The sequence below is a fragment of the Pseudochaenichthys georgianus genome, chromosome 17, assembly GCF_902827115.2.
Source record: "Pseudochaenichthys georgianus chromosome 17, fPseGeo1.2, whole genome shotgun sequence".
In the NCBI taxonomy this organism is placed as follows: Eukaryota; Metazoa; Chordata; class Actinopteri; order Perciformes; family Channichthyidae; genus Pseudochaenichthys; species Pseudochaenichthys georgianus.
The window spans coordinates 33,818,992-33,840,395 of NC_047519.1; the positions used below are offsets into that span (position 1 = coordinate 33,818,992).

Below are 21,404 nucleotides of genomic sequence, written 5' to 3' on the forward strand. Positions count from 1 at the left end.
TAGGGGTGGGCGACCAGTCCACTGCTGGAGAATTCTGCTTTAAAACGATAGAAAAATCCCACATTGCAGAATAAAAAAGCAGCATCGTACAAGCAAGCTTTCCCCTGTGCAATCAGTCTGACAACTATGAGCCTCTGGGCGCAAACGCCACTATTTGGGTTTAATGGAAGCTGACAGCGGATATCTGTCCGTAGTCTGTCTACAGTCCAACTAACAGATTCAAAGGCGCAAATTTAAAGTTTGGAAACATGTTTTACAGCTAAATTGTTTCATAAATAGTCAAGCACAAGCGAAAAATTGCTAAATCATTATCAGATTATGCCAATGCAAATCTCCTCTTGCGCTCCCTACACGGACTGTTAACCTGCAATCAGCCAAATCTCACTCAAACATCACTGGTCGCTTCGACTTGATTTACAAACGGCCACTCGACAGGAAGTCTCTGTGCTCCCTGAACTCGCTTAAGGACACCTGCGTTACAAGTGACAAATCCCCACCATGTGACAAAATCCTTCGCTCTGCAAATTTCATCTCAGAAAGGAAGCGCTGTCCAGGGAAACACAAACAAAGAATTCTGTACATAAAGCCTATTGGAGGGACCAACTATATGTGGCCAACTTAAACTAGTGAAGCCTCAAATCAACGTGGCTGCCTTCTCAAATGATATGGCATTAGACTCGTGTGACTTTGAAGCTTAAAAGAAAGATTAAAATCTATGCAGCAGAACCAGAGATATAGTTTGTTTTAATCCATCCATTCTTTTTGCTAGTCAAAATATGACTTTACACACAAAGCAATTCACCCTCAATCAGTTTTGCCGTTGATATATGAATGTTAGGATAGTAGCGACTATGGTAGCCTCGAGCAGGGATAAGGAGCTACATTGGTTTTTAAGCTCACTTCTTTTTAACTTGTAGTCTCCAACAGACAGCACACAGCTCCCTCTGGAGACGTAACATCTTTATACAACTTTTTTTTACACATAATGCAGTAGCACAGACATCAAAGAACAGACTTTGTGTTTCATACATTTTTGGAACAGAATAGACTTTTTCCCCTATTGCAGAGAAAGACCCATAACTCTCAGCAGACATACGGCCATGTATCGCATTAAGATAGACTTGAACAAATCCGAACCTATCCTAAATGCTGCTTACATTGCTTACAACTTAATGAGGTTCCCATTGACAGGCATGGTTGTGGATAGCATGTGTTCTGCTAAGGATATACGGCGCTGCCACTGTCTTTAATTAGAGCGGACTTTTTTAACACAGTTCTGACTTAGGATCTCATTTCGTTTTATTTTGGCATTAAACGGTCGATTAGAGACTGCACACTTACGGCTGTTTAAATCAAACCGAAATGAATTCTCACATTTGCAAACACACACCAGAGGGGTATGTCTTACTTGCCAGGATTTTGCAGACTATATATATTAGTTTTCTTGTGTTTTAAAGCAATGAAGCCACCTGGTGTGAAATTCTCTTCGACTTGGTCTACGAAAACCAGCTCGGACCCCGTTGGATGCTGATGATTGTTCTTCAAGTTTTTTAAGTACATCCTGTTTATTTCCATCTATTGAAAAAAGTGTTGACTTTTATCAAACCGTGGCGAACAGGATTTCCTTATTATCACTATTTATCTTTAAGCAAACAAACCAAGCAGCCACAGAAACAAAACATATCAAAGTACTGAGAAATCCTTTTAAAAAAAGGCCACAAAAGAAGTCTGACTCCCTTGAACTTACCTGGAAGTCCGTCACCAGGTCTCTTCCGAAGGTGCAGATGGGAGAGTCCCGGGACATGGAGGTGACGGTGGACAGGAAGCTGCTGGACTCTGTGAGGTTCGGCATGGGGGACAGATCGTCTGTCCGGTCCCTCAGCCCCTCCCCCACGTGGTCCAGCTTCTCCGTGAAGATGTGCAGCTCGGTGCGGAAAGCCTTCATGCGGGTGTTGATGGTGTCCAGGACCTGGGAGTCTGGTTTGGATCCGGACGCCGCCGCTGCTTCCAGACTCTCTCCGGTTGTCACCAGCAAATGGCCCTCAAAGATCAGACTGTCGGTGTCCGTGATCAGTCGATCCACCGTCTTCCCAAGCCTCTCCGCCTCACGCTTCACGTTGGTGAACGACTCCCGTTCCTCCCTCCTGCGGTTCGCCCTCTCTACGGCGCTGAGCTCGCTTCCATCCGAGGGTTTGATGCTCCCGAACCCTGAGGTGGTGCCCGTTTTCTCAAACAGGTCTTCGGAGTCACTCTCCCCGCCAATAGGGCCTTCCCGTTTGGGTTGCAGGAGGAGAAGTCGTCCTGCCTCCTCTTCCTCGGCAGCTTCTCTCTGGCCTGCATCACTGTCTGCGTCGCTGTCTCGGGGGCTGCCGGTGCGCAGGCCCAGGTGAGCGGCCAGGTCGCAGCGCTGCACGTTGGAGATGAGCACTCGGTTCTCGTACTGCAGCTTCATCACCTTCCCACTCAGCTCGTTGATCTGCATCCTGGCCGATTTAAGCTCCTCCATCATAATCCCGCCGCTACCATTCCCGCCATTCCCAGGTTTGAATAATCCTCCCTCGCTGGCCTCCTCGCCCACAGAGCCGCTGCTGCTAGTGGGACCGAACTTGAATCGGTTGAGTTCGGACGTCAGCTGCCGGTTGTGGTCCTCGATCTCTGAGATGGAGCGCCGCAGAAGCTCCGCCTCCTCCTCCACGAACTGTAGATGCCGACGGAGCTCACTCGCCGAATCCAGCGCGTCACCACCGTACGGAGACGAGGGCATGCTGGAGAAGGGTTCCCGCCCAAAGCAGTCTCTCTCGTACTGACAGCGGATGTCTTCGTTTTCCGCCCGCAGGCTCCGGTTCTCCACCTCCAGCTCCACGATCTTCCTGCCCAGGATGTTGGCCTCCTCCTCCACCAGCTTGAGGCGGAGTCTCAGCTCGGCCTCTCGGGTCGTGTGAGGCCCACCGCCGGAGCACTCGGCCAGGGGGAGAGGACTGTCCACGTCCCCGTAGACCGACTTGTACTTCTGCAGTTCCTGCTCCAGCTCGTCCTTCTCGCGGCCCAGCTTCGCCATCTTCTTCCTCATCAGGCTCGACTCCTCTTTGGAAAACTGGAGCTGGCACCTGAGGTCTGCACTGTCCTCCTAGCAGGGGGAAGGAAAGGAGGAGGCATTTAGACACTTTAGGGGATAGGGCTGGGAATATATATATTTAATATTTTGTCAGAACACCAATCCGGTTTTAGAAAACAACACAGCACAACAACTGCTGCTATTAAAGTGGTGAACAACATAATTGAGGCATTGGACTGTAAAAAGTATTGTGCAGCTCTATTTATTGATTTGTCAAAGGCATTTGACACAGTTGATCATATCATCCTGACGGAAAGACTTCACAGTATCGGCTTATCTAGGCATACTGTAGGTTGGTTTTTAAATTATTTATCAGCGAGAACCCAATGCGTCCAATTTTTTGGGTCATTTTCTTCCTTCCTCCCGATAGCAAAGGGTGTGCCACAAGGTTCCATATTAGGACCCATTGTTTTTACCATATATGTAAATAATCTATGTAATAATTTAGCAAATGCTTCTTACCATTTTTATGCAGATGACACTGTTATTTATTGTTCCTCCGCTTCTATAGAGCAAAGTCTAGATTTCCTCCAGTCTGCCTTTGATGTCATACAAACCCATTTATATCAACTAAAGTTGGTATTAAATGCTGAAGAATCCAAAGTAATGATATTTTCGAATGGCAAAAAGTTACCATCTATTCTACCCAATATTTGTACTGCACAAGGGACTGACATTGAGAGGGTCACTACTTACAAATATCTGGGATTTCTTATTGAACAGAACTTGTCTTTCAAGTTACACACGGAAAATGTTGTTTCAAAGCTAAAAATAAAATTAGGTTTCTTTTACAGGAATAAATCCTGTTTCTCTTTTCAGACAAGGAAACATCTGATATCTGCAACGTTTTTACCTGTATTAGATTATGGTGACCTGCTATACATGAATGCCTCTGACCAGTGCCTAAAGAGCTTGGATACTGTGTACCATTGTGCCTTACGATTTATTACTGGATGTGGATATCGAGTACACCATTGCACTTTATATACTGCTGCTAATTGGCCATCTTTGTCTGCTCGCAGACTTTCCCATTGGTTGGGTTTTATTTATAAATCTCTGCTTGGGTTGGTTCCCTCCTACATTTGCACATATATGTGTCAAAGAGAAAGTCCATATGGCCTGCGCTCCCAAGATTTTATTCAGATGCTGGTTCCTACAGTGAGAACAAAACTGGGAAAAACAGCTTTTAGATATGCTGCCCCCACAGCTTGGAACAATGTACAGAAGGAGCTGAAACTCTCAGATTTAGTCACTATGGGGGAATTCAGGTCCATCTTAAAGGACAGAGAACACGACACCATTGGTCGATGTGAGTGCTCGTATATCCTGAAATCGTTTTAAATGTTGCCAGTTTTTGAATGATTTTAATAGTTTGTTTTACTTCGCATATTGACTGGCTAATGTGCCATTTTATTTGTGTTTTACAGCTGTATTTGTCTGCCTTTCATGTCTGTGTTTTATATGTTGTAACTTTGTACATGCTGCCCTTCTTGACCAGGTCACTCTTGGAAAAGAGATTTTAATTTTTTTTTTTTTTTTTACCTGGTTAAATAAAGGATATATATATTGTGTTATTGTCAACAAAGTTTTTAAAGAACAAATAAAGTTGTTGTTAGGGACTACTTTAAGCGGTGGATTAATCCACATTTGCAAGAGGAGGACCATGCATGTGGGATTGAGTCAAAAATAAATGACATTTCCCTAATTGAAAAACTATGGATCAATAATGAGATTTTAATTGTTTTTAGTCAACATTGGAGATTTATGGCCATAATACTAATAACTCATTGGTTGTTTGTGTTTTCATTTAATTTGTTGACAATAAGGACAATATAGAATGTCTACACCCTTATTGTTTATGAAATAAAACATGTTATGTTTTGAAAGACACAGAATATATTTTAGTTTTTTACCTGACTTGAGGATTTCTTGTCTTTAAATGTTTCCCTGCTTCCTCGTCTCCTTGGTGCAGTCTGAAAGAGAAGAAGGAAGAAGGATGTTAAACATGTAATCATGTAAACCGTTATTCGACTTTTCTTAAAACACTTAGTGGAGCTGCAAAAGGGAAACAGAATTACACAAACCGACACACAGCCCACTGATAACAGCAATAAAACACAATTTGGGAATTCAATAGTGCAGATTTCAGCATTTTTAAGGCGCTATTGATATTTCCATACATCATGATGCCATTGTTTATACAAAAATCACATTATTGAGGGTGCAACACAACCCCAAAGCAACAGTGGAACAAATGTGTGTTTGCTAACATGAACACCAGCTCCCCTCGTATGAAGCAGCCTCTGCAGAAGGCCTGAAGCACTTTAATCTGTGTGGATATCTTACATAACATTTCCATCATCAGGTCAAAGATAAATCTAATAAGGAAGTATTTACACTAATGCAGACTGAAGATCACGTGATATAATATCATCTGGTTAGCATGTCAGTGTGACTGCGAGTCAGCGCAGAGGGGACATGGTTTTATTTTCTAAAGTAAATCAGCTCTTCAGACAATTCTGCTCAGCATGAGGTTCAGAAATACTTGAGATAACGAGGACGTGCTGTCGTGTCTTTTTCTACGAATGATAACCGGGGTGCTTCAGATCTTATTCTCAGCTCAGTGTGATGGACGTCTTATCCCGGCTCAGATTCAGTGACACATGGCGCTCGGGGAGGAAAGCATCTGCCTGTCCACTGGTGAACTCTGCAGATAATACGACTGAAGGCCTGGCACGCAAAGCCTGGATAAAACAGAGTCCTTCGCGCACCAGCTTAGTCTTAGCGACTAATAAAAATCATTCATTTTTATCAAGTGTGTGTACTTTCTCTTAGCAACGGCTGCAGAAGACGGAGATAAGAGAAGTGAAAGGAGAGAGGAAATGAAAGGAGGAGAGAGGGAGAAAGCCCTGTCTATAAATGCAGAGTGTGAACTGCATTTCCAGGAACAGAAGAGTTATTTAAAGGTTGTGGTGATCAGTTATCCTGGCTCCTTTCAAGGAAGCAGAACTTGATATTAATGTTTCCGATCTGAGGGTGGCGATCGCATTTCAAAGCACTTCTACCTCTGAAGCGAAACAGAGATGATTTTACTAAAGCTGCAGCAAAGGATTCCTTTCATCTTATTGATTAATTGGTTTTGTATAAAATGCCAAGAAGGTGAAATGTGTGTGTCCGGATTTCCAAGGGCCTAAGGGGACGTCATCTTGAAATGTCTCGTTTTGTCTGAGGAAGAGTCCAACAAATAGTTCGAACATGATCCTACTTTATCGTCAACACAATGTCAATTCACGCACTAAAGAAATTATGAAGCAGATAAGAACTGAGCACACAATAATATCAATTCATTTATATAAAATAATATTTTTTGATAATTGTTTTGGTCACATTACATTACATTGCATTTAGCTGATGCTTGTATCCAAAGCGACTTACAATAAGTGAGTTCGACCAACAAAATACAAACTTAAAGAAAACAGAATCATAAAGTACATCAGGTTTCATAGAGTTAAAACATTTCAAGTGCTACTCAACTGGCTTTAGATAAGCCAGTCCTTTATTAGTATAAGTTCTTTGTTAGTAATTCTATCGCTCGAAGTAGAGTCGAAAGAGATGAGTTTTCAGTCTGGAAGGTGTGCAGGCTTTCTGCTGTCCTGATTTCAATGGGGAGCTCATTCCACCATTTTGGAGCCAGGATAGCAATCCCACGTGTTACATTACATTTCATGTAGCTGACGCTTTTATCCAAAGCGACTTAGTGCATTCGACCAAGAAGATACAAAATTGAAGAAAACAGAAACATATAAGTACATTTCAAGTGCTACTCAACTGGCTTTAGAGAAGCCAGTCCTTTGTTAGTATGTAAGTGCTTCGTTAGTTAGGCGCAAACTATCCTTTGGAGTAACTTGCAGGATATTGACAATATTACATTTCTCTTTCATTTCAAGTTTGAAACTTTCCCAACATACATACAGGCATGTAACATATTGTATTAAGATAGACTCAAATATATTGTTAACCTTAGCTTTTAAATTACTGACAAAACACAGAGATATAATGAAGACTAAACAAATCCTCAAAAATACAAAAGCATTTAGAGAATATTCTCAATGTGTTTGCAAACTACATGTCAAACATATTATACTGCTTATAAGTTAATGTGACAGCGTTCACTTCAGGCTTGTCTCGTTTGTACGTGAAAAGGTTGCTGATCTGACCTTGTGGTGACCTTTTAAGTTGCCACTCGAGGAATGAATTTGGACTATAACTGATTTTCCCTTCAGTTAAGACCTCAGTCAGCGCACAGAAGATTATTCATCGTGTTTCAGCTGCAGCTGTTTCAGGATACAATGTTCTTCTTCTACTTCTCTCATGTTCTTTACTTTGTGTAAAGCAAACTCTTCACTGTGCGAGCTCTGTTCTCAGCCAAACTAAAGCCGTAGGACAGAGTGAATCATTCATGGCCAGACAGATGGAAAGTGTGAGGGTGAACCTGTTTCGCCCGCAGCGGGAACGGACCTTGACTCAGGCTCTGGCTCGGTGACAGGAAGGGAGCGCCCGCTTAGAAAGTGCTCCACAACACAGGAGTTACACAACCGTACTGTGCGTTACAGAAAGGGATTTCTTATTGTCGAGCTCTCTGACATATGTGACCTTCAGCTGATACATCTCTACTGAAGTTTCATGCTCAAGAGACCTTGGTTCCAGCTCAGGTGTGTTTAAATGATCGATATGTTCTAGTTTGCCTTTCATCTGCGTGTTACTGAAGAAAACACAGAATGTCTGACACAGAGGAGAGTTTCGAGCTTCTCTTCCCTTCACAGCTTCCTTTGAAGTTTCTGTCTGATCCAAACTCAACCTCTGTGCCACCGATGGAGCATTCAAAGGCATCAATAGTACACTGTGCGCTGAATGCAGAGAGATTGACAGTGCATGTTTTTAGGTCAGCCTCGAATCAGCTATGTAAAGTGTTCGACATGTTTTTAGATGTTTTCACGCCACACATGTTATGGTTTTCCACAGATTGTATATATTTAACTTGTCAAGTTCACTGTTCCAAATAGTTTGATGTCCAAATGACAGAGAGTGAATACACGGTGTAATGGTTGAAGGAGGGTAACTACACATATCACATTACACACTAATATTAATACATAATGGATACCAATGGTCTGAATGGCTCTGCAATGGCAGGTGTCGTTCATCCAAAATAAAGTACATATAACAGCAATAAAAGAGCCATGTTTCTCATTATCATGAATATGTATTATTATAAGCATTATATTTGATTACTTATACTATAAAACAGAATCTGTGTCACCTACATTACGTTGAGAAAAAGTGTATTAAACTATAGGAAAAAGAGAAGCCAAGAAACTAGGGTTGGGGGATATGGCCGCAATACCATTATTTTATAAATATATATTACAAAATACCATGTAGCATCGGGACGGGTGGCGCAGTGGTCTGTGCATCTGATCATCAGATCAAGGGGGGTGCTGGGGAACTCCAGTTCTATGTATAATATCAATGTGTACTTGTAAAAGCGCCTCGATGACTTTGAGGCGTCAAGATGGACGGTGTGGCGCAGTGCGCTGTGCAATGATCATCAGATCAAGGGGTGAAACCCGCCGCTGCTGCGTCTGTAAAGCCGTTGTGTCCTTGGGCAAGACACTTCATCTGAACTTGCTCCTGTGGGTATTGTCCACAGTGACCATTGCATGTATATAAAATATGTGTAAAGCACTTTGAGCACTGGAAAAGCGCTATAATAAATGTAAGGAATTATTATTATTAGCATGTAGCAAATAGCATGTTGCCTGGTAATTCAATAAATACATAATCTGAAATAAAGTCTGTTATGGTAAGCCCCTGAATGAACTAAATACTTACTATTATAAAAAGCAATTAGTATTTTCTAATTCAATTAGGAACTATAGTACAAATAAAAAGTTTGAATTGAATTTATTCCAAGACCTTTATGAATACATAAATCTGGTCCAAGCGCCCTTATCAAAAATGTACCAGGATCAAAAACAACAAGGAATAAAATGTTGTGAACGTTGAACTCGTGGCAAACCGCAACGATGCTCACAGAGTTTCATAAAACCCACTTCGGGAATCCTCTCCAAGACTATAATAGTTGATCTTTAATGACAGACTGAAATACATGCTTAGTCGTTATCTATTAACCGTCGACATCAGACGCTGTCGAGTCACAGCTTTGTGCGTGTGTCAGTATCTCCAACACCAGTCGTGTGTTAATACCCGGCCCTGGTGACGGGGCTAATCTCTGGGGAGACAGCGGATTAGACGGCATCTTGTGCAAAGCTCCTCGCAACCAAAGACCCCCACAAGCCCCGGGACCCCTGTTTACTGTTTACTGTACACAGGGGTCAATCCGAGGTTGGAGGAACAACCATGTGATCAGAGAGAAGCTAATCAAATAGTTTGTCTGAGCCAATTACCTGGAAAAGCATAGTGTAAACCTCAGTGTGACCTTTAATCTGATTCACAAAAATAGCGTGCTGTGAGCTTTTTCCTAAAATCGTTCACCTTTTTATGTGTCGTGAACATTTAAAAAGTGTAATTAAGAGACTAACGGCACTTTAAAAAGCTATGATAATATGTCTTCATTAAACGAGGGCTATGCATCAAAACACATCAATCTCAAAAAGATAATATTTGATTTATCCCGGATTAAGCTATTAACACATGTTCATCTGCAGTAGGGGTGGGCGATATGACGATATATAACGTCGTGACGATATTAGGTCTCAACGATATGCTTTTTCAGAGATATCGTATCCATCGTGATAAAAAAGAAATTAAAAAAATTGAAAAAAGAAAATATTTGAAAAGAAAACTATAAAAAAAAAAAAACGTTTCCCTTCAGTTATGCTAAAGTCTTTTATTGCACTTCAAATCTAAAGTTTACATTTGAATTGTTTGGCACTGACTTTTCCTCATTGATGTGTTATGTTTTACTTAGTTATGTTTTACCCTCCTTTTCATGTTTATTGATGTTCACTGCTAGTGCTACCTCAGAAAGTTCATTTGTATACTGAGAAACTTGAAGCCATATCAAAAAGTTGAATTGTTCATTCAGGGATTCATTTCAGAAATAAAACCAGCTTGAAATGCTACTCTGGTCTGTTACTCCTTTTTGTTTTAGTTTCTGTTACCTTGTAGGTGCTTGTCCTGTTAAGTAACTTGAAAAATAACCATAATAACCGACATGAAAAAATATCGTGATATATATCGTCTATCGTGATACTGCTTGAAAAATATCGTGATAATATATTTTTCAATATCGCCCACCCCTAATCTGCAGTCCCTGGGCAGGTACACACATAATTATCACTTAAACCACCACATAGTCTCCATCACACTAACTATTATAAAACAGATCAAAATTCAGATATATAAAATATAAATACCAGCACATTTATCAGTACTCAGCAGGCTCTGGTTTCAGACGGAGGGTGAAAAGAGGTGCTGCAGCACAGGCAGTATGAAGTAAGACCTTTTTGAACATTAACGCATGTAAACATGTCACAGTAGAGACACGACATACACATATGAACCTGAAAATGAGCAGGGCCCCTTTAAATTATATTATCTCGTATAAGCAACTGCTATCTACACAACAGTTGAATTTGACAAGTTGTTCCCTTATCAGAATGCAAGCTGATAAAACTCTAGTACCGCTCCTGGGAAATAATGTAGATGTGAACTATACAGATTTGAGTTGAAGTAGAGCATCCCCATCACAGCGTACAGGATCAATACGATTAGGACTTCACATAAAGACTGCAATGGTAGAAAGAGAAGTTCAGCAGAGAGGGCAGAGCTGCGGAGCTACAGGTTTGGTCCCTGCAACAGATGGCGTGTCTCTCAGCTAAACACTGACATCCACCGCATTGGAATCTGACTCAAACACTGAGGAGATGTTAGCTTCTGAATGCTTGATTCAAACACAACAACTAAATATTCAATTCACACATACATGCACGTTATCGTTAGCCGTTTCTTGTGTGCTTTTATTATAGATGCAGCTTGAACGTGTGAAACAGAGCGGATGATATTGCCGAACTACCTGCGTACTTGGCGGTGGGGATTGAGTCTTTATATGAGATTCGATATCTTCTTTGATTTTGGCAACCTTAGTATCATTAGTGATGTCTTTTCCTGGCTATAAGGCGGCATTACAGTCAATCAATGCACTTTTCTGAACTTGCAAGGCTGTTCTTGCTCTTAAACCGTTTGAAATTACTCACTTAGCCATTAAATCCACATCATTCATCAAAACTCTCATTGGGCAAAGTTAAAGCACTAACCCTCTCGTCACAATATACTGTAGATATCAAGGTATTTGCTATACGTCATGTGGCCCTGCCCTAACACACACACACACACACACACACACACACACACACACACACACACACACACACACACACACACACACACACACACACACACACACACACACACACACACACACACACACACACACACACACACACACACACACACACACACACACACACACACACACACACACACACACACACACTTCCCTGTTCTTAGTGTGGCTGTATTTATCCCACTTTAACACACAATTGCGAAAAGGCCCAAACGTCTCTCTTAATGCTCCTCTGAATGCACTGCTCTCACACGCCTGTTAGCTCGGGTTGGTGGCAGTCAGTCATGCAGTAATGCAGGTCCAGCTGGTCTGGGATCTGTTGTACTGGTGCAGCTGGTTCTAGTCCTATGGTCCTCTGCCAGCCCGCGGGATTAGCAGATTGTAGTTACACAGTCGTTACACCGCTGGGACTGAAGCCGGCGCTGTGGGCACTGACCTCCTTCCTGAACCCTACATCCCTTTCTACCCGGTCTTATCCCCTCCCCTCGTTCACTCCCTCCTTCTTCTCTCCTCTGCTTTTCACACCCCTGTCAGCGTGTGACCCGTGAAGGACTTCTGAAATCGTATAACTGTGTGTCTTCTGAGAGGCAGTTTTAGTTGAAAAGGTTGTTTTAGCTGCTGAAAAACCATCTTCAAACTTTATCTTCAAAACTGAGGTTGAAGATAAAGTTTAAAGAAGAGGCTGAGGTAGTAGAAGATTTGGATTTAAGATAAGGTCTAGTTAGGACAAAGGTTATGACAGCACATGGATTAAATAGCGAGGGTCAGAGCAAAAATGACATTGCATCAAACCCAAAATGAACCCCTCGTGTTGATTTGATCACAACATCTCCGGTTGGAGTCCAGCTAGCAACTATTACTCTTCAGTATGTTGTTCCCGATCTCTCATTTGTCTTTTTTCCTGTCACTGCGTACGAATAGAAAGCCATCAAATGATCCCAAAGAACAAACAGGCTGCCTGGGGAGGCTTGTTGCCATAGACTACAGAGTCATATTTGTAAGACTAAAGAGCCTAAATGGTAATCAGTGTTTTTTCTCATAGCAATATTGATCGTCGTGACGTCACCCGCTCCCACTGACGGCTCTGACGCAAGTTGACATTTACCTATAAAATGCATTGTTTATCAACTTCTTAATTTTAGGTTTCTGTGTGTAGAAGGTGTGTGTGTGTGTGTGTGTGTGTGTGTGTGTGTGTGTGTGTGTGTGTTGTCCATAGTACTGACACAGAGCAACGAAGATCAATTCTCAGAAAGACAGCACATGATGTAGCTTTTCTCCAGAGAGTGCTGCAAGCCACAAACAGCTGTTTCGAGGAACCTCCCCACGGTGATGTTCATTCATACATTCAAGGTATTTATAACTCCTTGCTAGTGCTATATTCTCATGTTAGGGTTAGGTTAACAAGCTGCTTTGCCTTCATATTGAAGCCTTTTTGAGGCAATTGCATATAGTCAACAACAACAACCCAATATATTGTGTCCTTGGGCAAGACACTTCACCTGAACTTGCTCCTGTGGGTATTGTCCACAGTACATGACCATTGCATGTATGATATGTGTAATGTGTATTTGTGAAGCGCTTTGAGCATCTGGAAAAAGCGCTATAATAAATATAAGGAATTATTATTATTAATTCTTATTATTATTAATATTCATTATAAATCTGAAATATAGGTCTATGTATATGCCCTCCATCACCTCTGGGTGCGGTAACATTTTCAAAGATGAATGGAGGTGGGTTTCGTTTAGATAAGGATGACATTTAGCTGTAAGGATGAGGTTTGAGTTTGGCATCAAAGCGTAAACATTATTTAAAGGTGCCCTCAAAGCCAGTTTCATATGCCTGAGTCCTTGTTAAGTAAAGTATCAAGATAAAGACATCAGTAATGTGCATGATGTGGGTAATGATGTGTTTGTGTTCAACAATTACCTCCAGCTTTACTCTGCTGTACAATTAGAGAAATGTCACAAGTCGCCATTACGGTGCGTTTGTAGGTGTGAAACTGATTCTGGCATCCATTAGCGTCTCTCAGGGGAATATATTCAACACATGGGTAAAGCACATTGTTCCGTAGGTTACATTTCCTCCGTACTACATGTTCTTGGAAGAACCGGAGTCCACAAGGGAAAGGAAGTACTCTGACACGCCTGGTTACGTAAGACACTGAGGCGTTTTTGGACCAAGTGTTGGACGACATCACACAATGACATCACCAGCAATATCCCAATGTGTGGAGGGAAACTTATTTTTGGGGTGGAGGAAGAGTAAGAAGGGGAGTGTATTTTCAGCGGCATCTGTAACAACTTGGACTATTTGCTCAGAGACAGTACCAGTGCAGAGAGTGCCTGGAACTGCACATGAAATGTAGGATATAACAAAATGATGTTTATTAAGAGAATGAAAAACAAGGGCTTTGGCGAAAAGCACCCAACTGGTGGAAAGTAGACATTTGGTTCACTTTCACCGCTATCATCTGCACATCTGTATGTATATCCAGACAAAAGACTCAATCAAACCGCTGTATTTTACCTGCAAAGTGTCAACAAGCAGACAAACAAAATTAGCAAGTAAGTGGAGAGTTGACCAGCAAAAGAGCCAGCCATCAGGAGTTGGAAGAGACCAACAACTTGTACTCTGCCGCGCCCGTTTGTGTAACACATTGAGGCATTTTTTGAAGTGCTTGATGACGTCGCCCAATGACAACATTTTTAGGGGGTGTTGGATGCGTCGGGATGGCAACACAGCGAGTGTATTTTCAGCAGCATCTGTACTCAACAGCTTGGCCGATCAAACCGCCGTACTTTACCTGCCAAGTGTCAAATGATAAACGAATAAAATATGCAAATAATTAGTGAACATAATAATATGAACATAATAATCTAGAAGCTATTATTTTAATTCAGTTCAATATTAATACAGACAATTAGTGAAACAGTAAATCGAAAGCAGCGAAAGAGCCATCATTCTGGTGTCGATGGAGACCAAACACTCTTACTCTAAAACGGCCATTTGCGTATTACACTCACAGTCACACTGAGGCATGTTTGGACCGAGTGTTTGATGACGTCGCCCAATGACGTCACTACAAATGATGAAAGGAGGGGAAAAAAACATTTTTAGGGGGTGTTGGGTGGAATGGGAACACGGCAGCATCTGTACTCAACAGCTTGGCCTATTTATGATTTCCCTCAAAGGCGGTAACAGTGCAGAGAGCGGCGTCTGGCTCTGGTAATGGGATTTAACAGGAAGTGTGGTGCGACCAGCGAAACAGGGCGGGAAGGAGGGTTGGGGGGGGGGGGGGGGGGCGGAGCACAAAAGGAGCGGTGACGGGCCGCTGGATGCAGATAAACCCTTCTGAGCCCTGACAGAGACGCCTAAGACTCCAACACAACAGAATACATATTGCTCATTCGGCGGGAGAGCTCAGGGAGATAAGTCGCTATGAAATGTTTAGAGGCAGATTATATTAGGGAGATCTGGATGAATGAGCGCTCAATCTGGACTGTAATCCGTTTCAATAAATTAATTAATACAGCACACACACACACACTTGATGAATGTATAAATGTCTCTCATGTAATTTAATATTCTTCAGCGACCAAGGACACATTCAGCCGTGTTTTCGTTTGAAGCTGCTGCCTGCTACACCGTGATATACGACGTGTGTTATTTTATAACTATAAGGCAGATCAATCTTTGGCTTGCAGCACCTGCAGTAGGCCCGCACGGTCTAAATATACCGCAGCTGGATTTGCTCCATCAGCCAAATGTGAGACATGCAACGCATTGGAAGTCAATTTGCTGTTGAAAATGCTTCACAGACCTCCACATCGACTACAGGGAGGCAGCTGTTGCAGTGATATTTCAAAAAGCAGTAAACCAAATCAAATCAATGTTATTTATATAGCACATTTTTAAACGATTTTTGGTCGAGCAAAAGTGCTGTACACATAATAATTACCTTAGAGTAAGGACACTATACAGTAAGGACACAGCACAATGTGTGCAAACCAGTCAAAGTTAACTGAATTAAAGTCATTCAGTAGAGTGCTCTGCTCACATTTGTGTATACAGTATGTGTGTATACAGTATGTGTGTATACAATAAGTGTGTATACAATATGTGTGTACACAGTATGTGTGTATATACAGTAGCTGCAATTGCCAGTCTCCCACATGTGTCTAAAAACGTGTGGGTGCATGTTTTGTGCTTTTGTCAGTGCCTGCTTTATTGTCTATGCATATATGAGGCTAAGCTTTTATGGGCTTATATACATCTGCCAGTGTGTGTGTGTGTGTGTGTGTGTGTGTGTGTGTGTGTGTGTGTGTGTGTGTGTGTGTGTGTGTGTGTGTGTGTGTGTGTGTGTGTGTGTGTGTGTGTGTGTGTGTGTGTGTGTGTGTGTGAGAGTGCTTGGCAGTAAGACAGGCTGAATGCAGCAGTCTTTGAGGTCACTCCAATGTCAGGCCAACCCCTGGCGGATGTGAGCATCTTGTAAACAGGCGGTGGCCTCTCTTTCGCCCCTGCTTCTTGACATCGATCGCTGCCCAGAGATTGCTTTCCTCCTCGCCGGTGAACGTGAAATCCTTATTGGCAGAAACCAGAGATGTAGGCTTATTAATGCAGGAGCAGAGCTGCCGGGCGTGGGATCACACATCACATTTAAGGATCTTACAAAATGTTGTTTACTCTGGGAAATAGAAAATGGGATTTGGTCAAAGCGCCTCACCGGTGGAGAGTATACATCACATAGGGCTAGATAGAACTAAACTGATTCATGGTTTACTTTATTTGAATATGAAACAAATTAGTACATGTGTAAGAGAGGGCTCTTGTACATTTCTCATTGATTTGGTTTTCCTGGTCAATCTCACTACTCTGATCTGCGTCATGTTTCATCTATTTGAGGAAAAGAAGGCTCTAATCAAACCACTGCCCTTTATTTGCCCAGTGTCAAATGACAGACACACCAGATTAGCGAGTATCAAATACAAGTGTAGCATTTAGCAGCAAAAAAACAGCCTTCAGGATTAGGTAGATACCCATTTCTACTAAAAGGAACAAGACTGATTATTGGACTAAAATGTGAAACAAACAAGACTCCAAATACTAATTTTGCTCTAAGTCAGTGGTTCTCAAAGTGGGGGGTGCGCCTCCCCTGGGGGGCGCGAGAGACCCGGAGGAAAAATGGTTATACATTTAAAAAAAAAAAAAAAAAAAAATCATAATTTGAACAATTATTGATTCGAAAATAATATGATGCAGTCCATTACTACTATTACGTCTGGGTCTCTGTGTTTCATTAAAGCTCGGCTGTGTGTGTGTGTGTGTGCAAGGAGCCATTTGGTATGCACGAGTGAAAGAGAGAGAGAGCGCACCGGTACCGGAGATCGTTGTTGTTAGCTTCTGGTGCTAGCGAGCTACGCTAACGGATATAAAGTGGAGGAGAGTCCTCTCCTGTCAGACTGAGAGACTCAGTGAGCTAAAGGACTCTCTCAGTGTTATCTCAGTGGGTCTCAAACATTTTGGTCACCATTAATGTAAACAATTATTTCCGAGGCACACGTTTATATGATCATTATTCAAATGGGTGTTGAGAGATGTATCCATAGATCTCTTCATGTTGCTCTCAAAGTGCACCAGATTGATGCTTTTAACTTCAATATTTAAAAATAAATCTTCCCGGGGGAGCTTGCCCCCGGCCCCCCCTATGTGAGGTCCACACACCACCTATAAAAATAGCACTTTACCCCTGCTTACACCTATATGCCGTGAGCTGATTATCGTGCCTTCATTGTAACAGTCGCGGGTACACTGTGTATTTGCGTGGGGATTGTTGCAGTAGAACGTTCCACTGTAGCGCCCGGTACATTAATGGGAAACCCTAAATGTTTGAGCACCCTCTATGAAACGTCAAGCTACCCCACAGCACCCCCACAATAAATCTCTGACGCTGCCACTGAGCCTGACTATTTGTGTGGGGGGGGCCTGACTTTTTTTTTCTCCAAAGGGGGGGCCTGACAGAAAAAGTTTGAGAACCGCTGGTCTAAGTAAAGAAATAATACCAAGACATACTCTCTCATGTACGACCCTTCCTCCAGTCCTTAAATGCATCACGATATGTGACATAATGACAATGATAATGAAGTTACACATGTATAATACAGGAAATCCATGATCCGTATCACCTTATCCTAATTATCTGATTATTGGACTGATTGTATCTGTCATGTTGAATCACATTTTTCAAGACACCTGTGGCAGTTACCAGGTTTTATATGACGTGTCAGCAGTGCTGCTATTCTTGGATTTGCCCTAGAGACCTAAAGGCCCTATAGCAGATTGAGAGAACAATCATTCTCTGAGGGATCGACACCGGCAGCTATATCGAGAGCGATGCTGACAAACAGGTTCTACATCATGCTCTGCTGCAACATGTGCACACCATGCCCGCCTGTGTGTGTGGTTAATTAAATGTGTGTGTGTGTGTGTGTCTACAGCAGAGGGTTAACTATCATACTGCTCCTCTCCACTAAGCCCGCCCTGACCTCAGTCTGAGACCCGACATGCATTTAAGAGCAGCACAATAGAGCTTTTATGGGGCGTGTCACTCCACGCTCACTCACGCTTTACAAATCTACCCAAACAACCCCGACTGCCTGGCATGCTGCTCGCAGAAAACAAGAGGCCAACTGGCACAAAAACCAAAGACACAACATTGAGACAACATTGAGGGGAAATAAAAAGTGAGAAATTCACCAGGAGTTGTTCTGCTAATCCCCTGTGCTGCTGTTTCATGCTGAGTGGAAATTAGACAACAGGACACGGTAATTCGCTTCTAATATGTTGATGATTTGAGAATAAGGATTTAGTGTGTCCTCAAAAGTGAATCAGGTTTAACAACATAACACAAGACAAGCCTTGTGATGAGTCAGAGTGTGTGTGTGTGTGTGTGTGTGTGTGTGTGTGTGTGTGTGTGTGTGTGTGTGTGTGTGTGTGTGTGTGTGTGTGTGTGTGTGTGTGTGTGTGTGTGTGTGTGTGTGTGTGTGTGTGTGTGTGTGTGTGTCCTAGCATTACTATACTTGTGGGGACCTAAATCTGTATACACAGTCAGGTGTGGGGACTCGCCTGGGGACAAAATGGAGGTCCCCATGAGGGGAATCATTAATTTTAGGGTGAAGATTTGGTTAGGGTTAGGCATGTGATGGTTAAGGGTAGGATAAGTCTTCAGGAAATGCATGTAAGTCAATGCAATGTCCCCTGAAGTGATGTATACATGGTGTGTGTGTGTGTGTGTGTGTGTGTGTGTGTGTGTGTGTGTGTGTGTGTGTGTGTGTGTGTGTGTGTGTGTGTGTGTGTGTGTGTGTGTGTGTGTGTGTGTGTGTGTGTGTGTGTGTGTGTGTGTGTGTGTGTGTGTGTGTGTGTGTGTGTGTGTGTGTGTGTGTGTGTGTGTGTGTGTGTGTGTGTGTGTGTGTGTGTGTGTGTGTGTGTGTGTGTGTGTGTGTGTGTGTGTCAGAGGCATGATAAGTAAACTGGTTCTCAGATGCCTCATGTGGGTAGTGCTGAATCAGCAGATCCCACCGTAAGGAGGGAGCAGTGGAAGAGAGGCTCCTCTGCAGTGAGCGCTCCCATTAGCAGGTTTAGCTTCTCTGGAATGTTTAATTACACCCAGCTCCACCTCAAGGTCCCTTCATGCCACAAAGATTAAATGTATTCAGATTCATTCAAGCAAAAGCGCAGTCCCAATATGTGCAGCGGTAAAGTAATCGGCATAAAAGAGAACGTAAGAAATGGTGAGTAGGCAAGTCTCCTGTGACACAGTACTTTAGGTATATACTAAAAGATAATACTGATAACATGTTTGTGTCGAGCAGAATTTGATACAAGAATTCAGCTCAGGTGCCCAACAAAACAAGATCAAAGAAAAATAGAAATAAGAAAAGAATGAAAAGATGAGAAAAAGAGACATTGAGAGAGAAAACCAAAGAAAACTAAACTTTAATATATTTCTGGTTATATTATTAATATTATCTGGGAGGCGTGTGGTGCAGTGGGTTGAGCGTTGGTGTTCGGGAGTCACAGGTTCAAACCCCACTGCAGTCAGCATGTTGTTGTGTCCAGACACTTCACCCCAAATTGCTCCTGTGGGATTGCCCACAGTATTGAGTATGTAAGTCGCTTTGGATAAAAGCGACTTACAAGTGACATGTAATTATCTAGAGTCAGTGGTTATGTGTCCTTCCTTTGAAGGGAGTGTTGAACACTTTAAAGACCGGAACAAATCGTCAAGTTTTTCATAAGAAACATGAAATCAAATGTTTAAAATGATTGTATTTCAGATGTCTTACCTCGTGACCCCTTGATAGGCACATTCATGCTTCTTCCTCGAGCACACAAAGCCTTACTGGATAAGGGGATTTTTGTGATACTCAGTGGGTTCATTTCGTTATATTACCCAGAATCAAACCATGCATTCATTAAATACAGATGCGTTTGAACCAGGGTTTGAACTCCAAGTAACTAACAGTAAGGATGTCTGCTGAGAAGCCTCACTGCTCGGTTGTCTTGAGAACAGAAGCAAAGCCGGGACATCTTCTCACAGAAATTAATGACCCGTTCCATCACCGGCTGCCATGGAAATGGATGGACTGAGAGAAGCAAGGAGAACAATCTGACCTGAGAGAGGAAGGACTTCTTTAACACCATGGATTGACGAATTGATTCAGTGAGGATACACTTAGCATTTGCTGCTCTTGATTTTGTAGAGACCCAGTCAAAGGTATCTTTTGGTAGCTGATAGTACGGTGGCCGACGGGTGCAAACAAGCGAAAAATTCCTAAAACATTTCCATTAGGAGAAACGCGCTGCAGCATCAGGTACGATGCAAATATAAAAACTAGGGCTGTCAAGTTATTAACGCGTTAACGCAAAACAAAATTAACGCCACTAATTATTTTAACGCGATTAATGCATGTGTATTTTTTGTCCACGGCCGCCCCGTAGTTTCAGAGCGCATCGAGTTTAAAATACCATCTACAAGCTGATGCTGATGCTGCCGTCCGCTTGCGGCAGACCACACTTCCACGCTCACCGGCAGGCACCGACTGGCCATCGGGAGGACCGGGAGGGTGTGTGTATGTGTGGCGCGAGCGAGAACGTGCACACCTTACGTGTTGTTGTTGTTAGCATCTGGTGCTAGCTAGCTGCGCTAACGGATATAAGGAGCTGTTTATTATGAAAACAGAGGAGTGACATTTCGCCGACAACTGCGCCGAGCACTTGACTTGATGCAGGAAGCAGACAGCGGGACATTGTAGGAGAAGTCAGCACACTCAGCACGGATAGTGCAACATGATTGCAGCGTCCAGGCAGCTCCCGTTCGAGCATATGCCTTGAGTTGCACATAGCTCCAACGATCCATCCATCACGCACGCACGCATGCACGCACGCACGCAGCGATCAGATGTGACTTAATTTTTTTATTGCATAGAATTTGATCTTTCAGTGTGTTTCTCCGAATGGAAATGTTTTGGGCCGTAACTTGTTTGCACCTGTCGGCCACCGAAGGGAAAGTGATCCTGTTTTCATTCTTGCAGCAAGTTCTTTGTGTATTTACATTCAACAGTAAACATTTTCTCTTTTTAATTTATACTTAATTCTTCTCACAGTGATTATGTATGCACTATTATACACTAAAGCACATTCCTTGTATGTGTAAACCTATCAAACTGAATTATTGTTATTTTTGTTATTGTTGTGTGTGTTTCTTTTTAATGAATTTTGTTTAAAAATGTTAAAACAAAAAACAATTGTGCTTTGCCTGCATTTTCACCATTACATTTGTTTTACAAAATAAGGTCAACA

General features: G+C 42.4%; 1 protein-coding gene across 1 annotated transcript in view; it reads right to left on the reverse strand.

The window, feature by feature from the left end:
• The window catches only part of LOC117462545 (microtubule cross-linking factor 1), a 79,351-nt gene that overhangs the window by 34,920 nt on the left and 23,027 nt on the right, over positions 1–21,404 (reverse strand). The window contains exons 4-5 of the mRNA XM_034104820.2: positions 5,029–5,088; positions 1,748–3,127 (exon numbers count right to left, since the gene is read on the reverse strand). Coding sequence (XP_033960711.1) covers positions 1,748–3,127; positions 5,029–5,088 — 1,440 coding nt within the window. The remainder of the gene's footprint in view (positions 1–1,747; positions 3,128–5,028; positions 5,089–21,404) is intronic.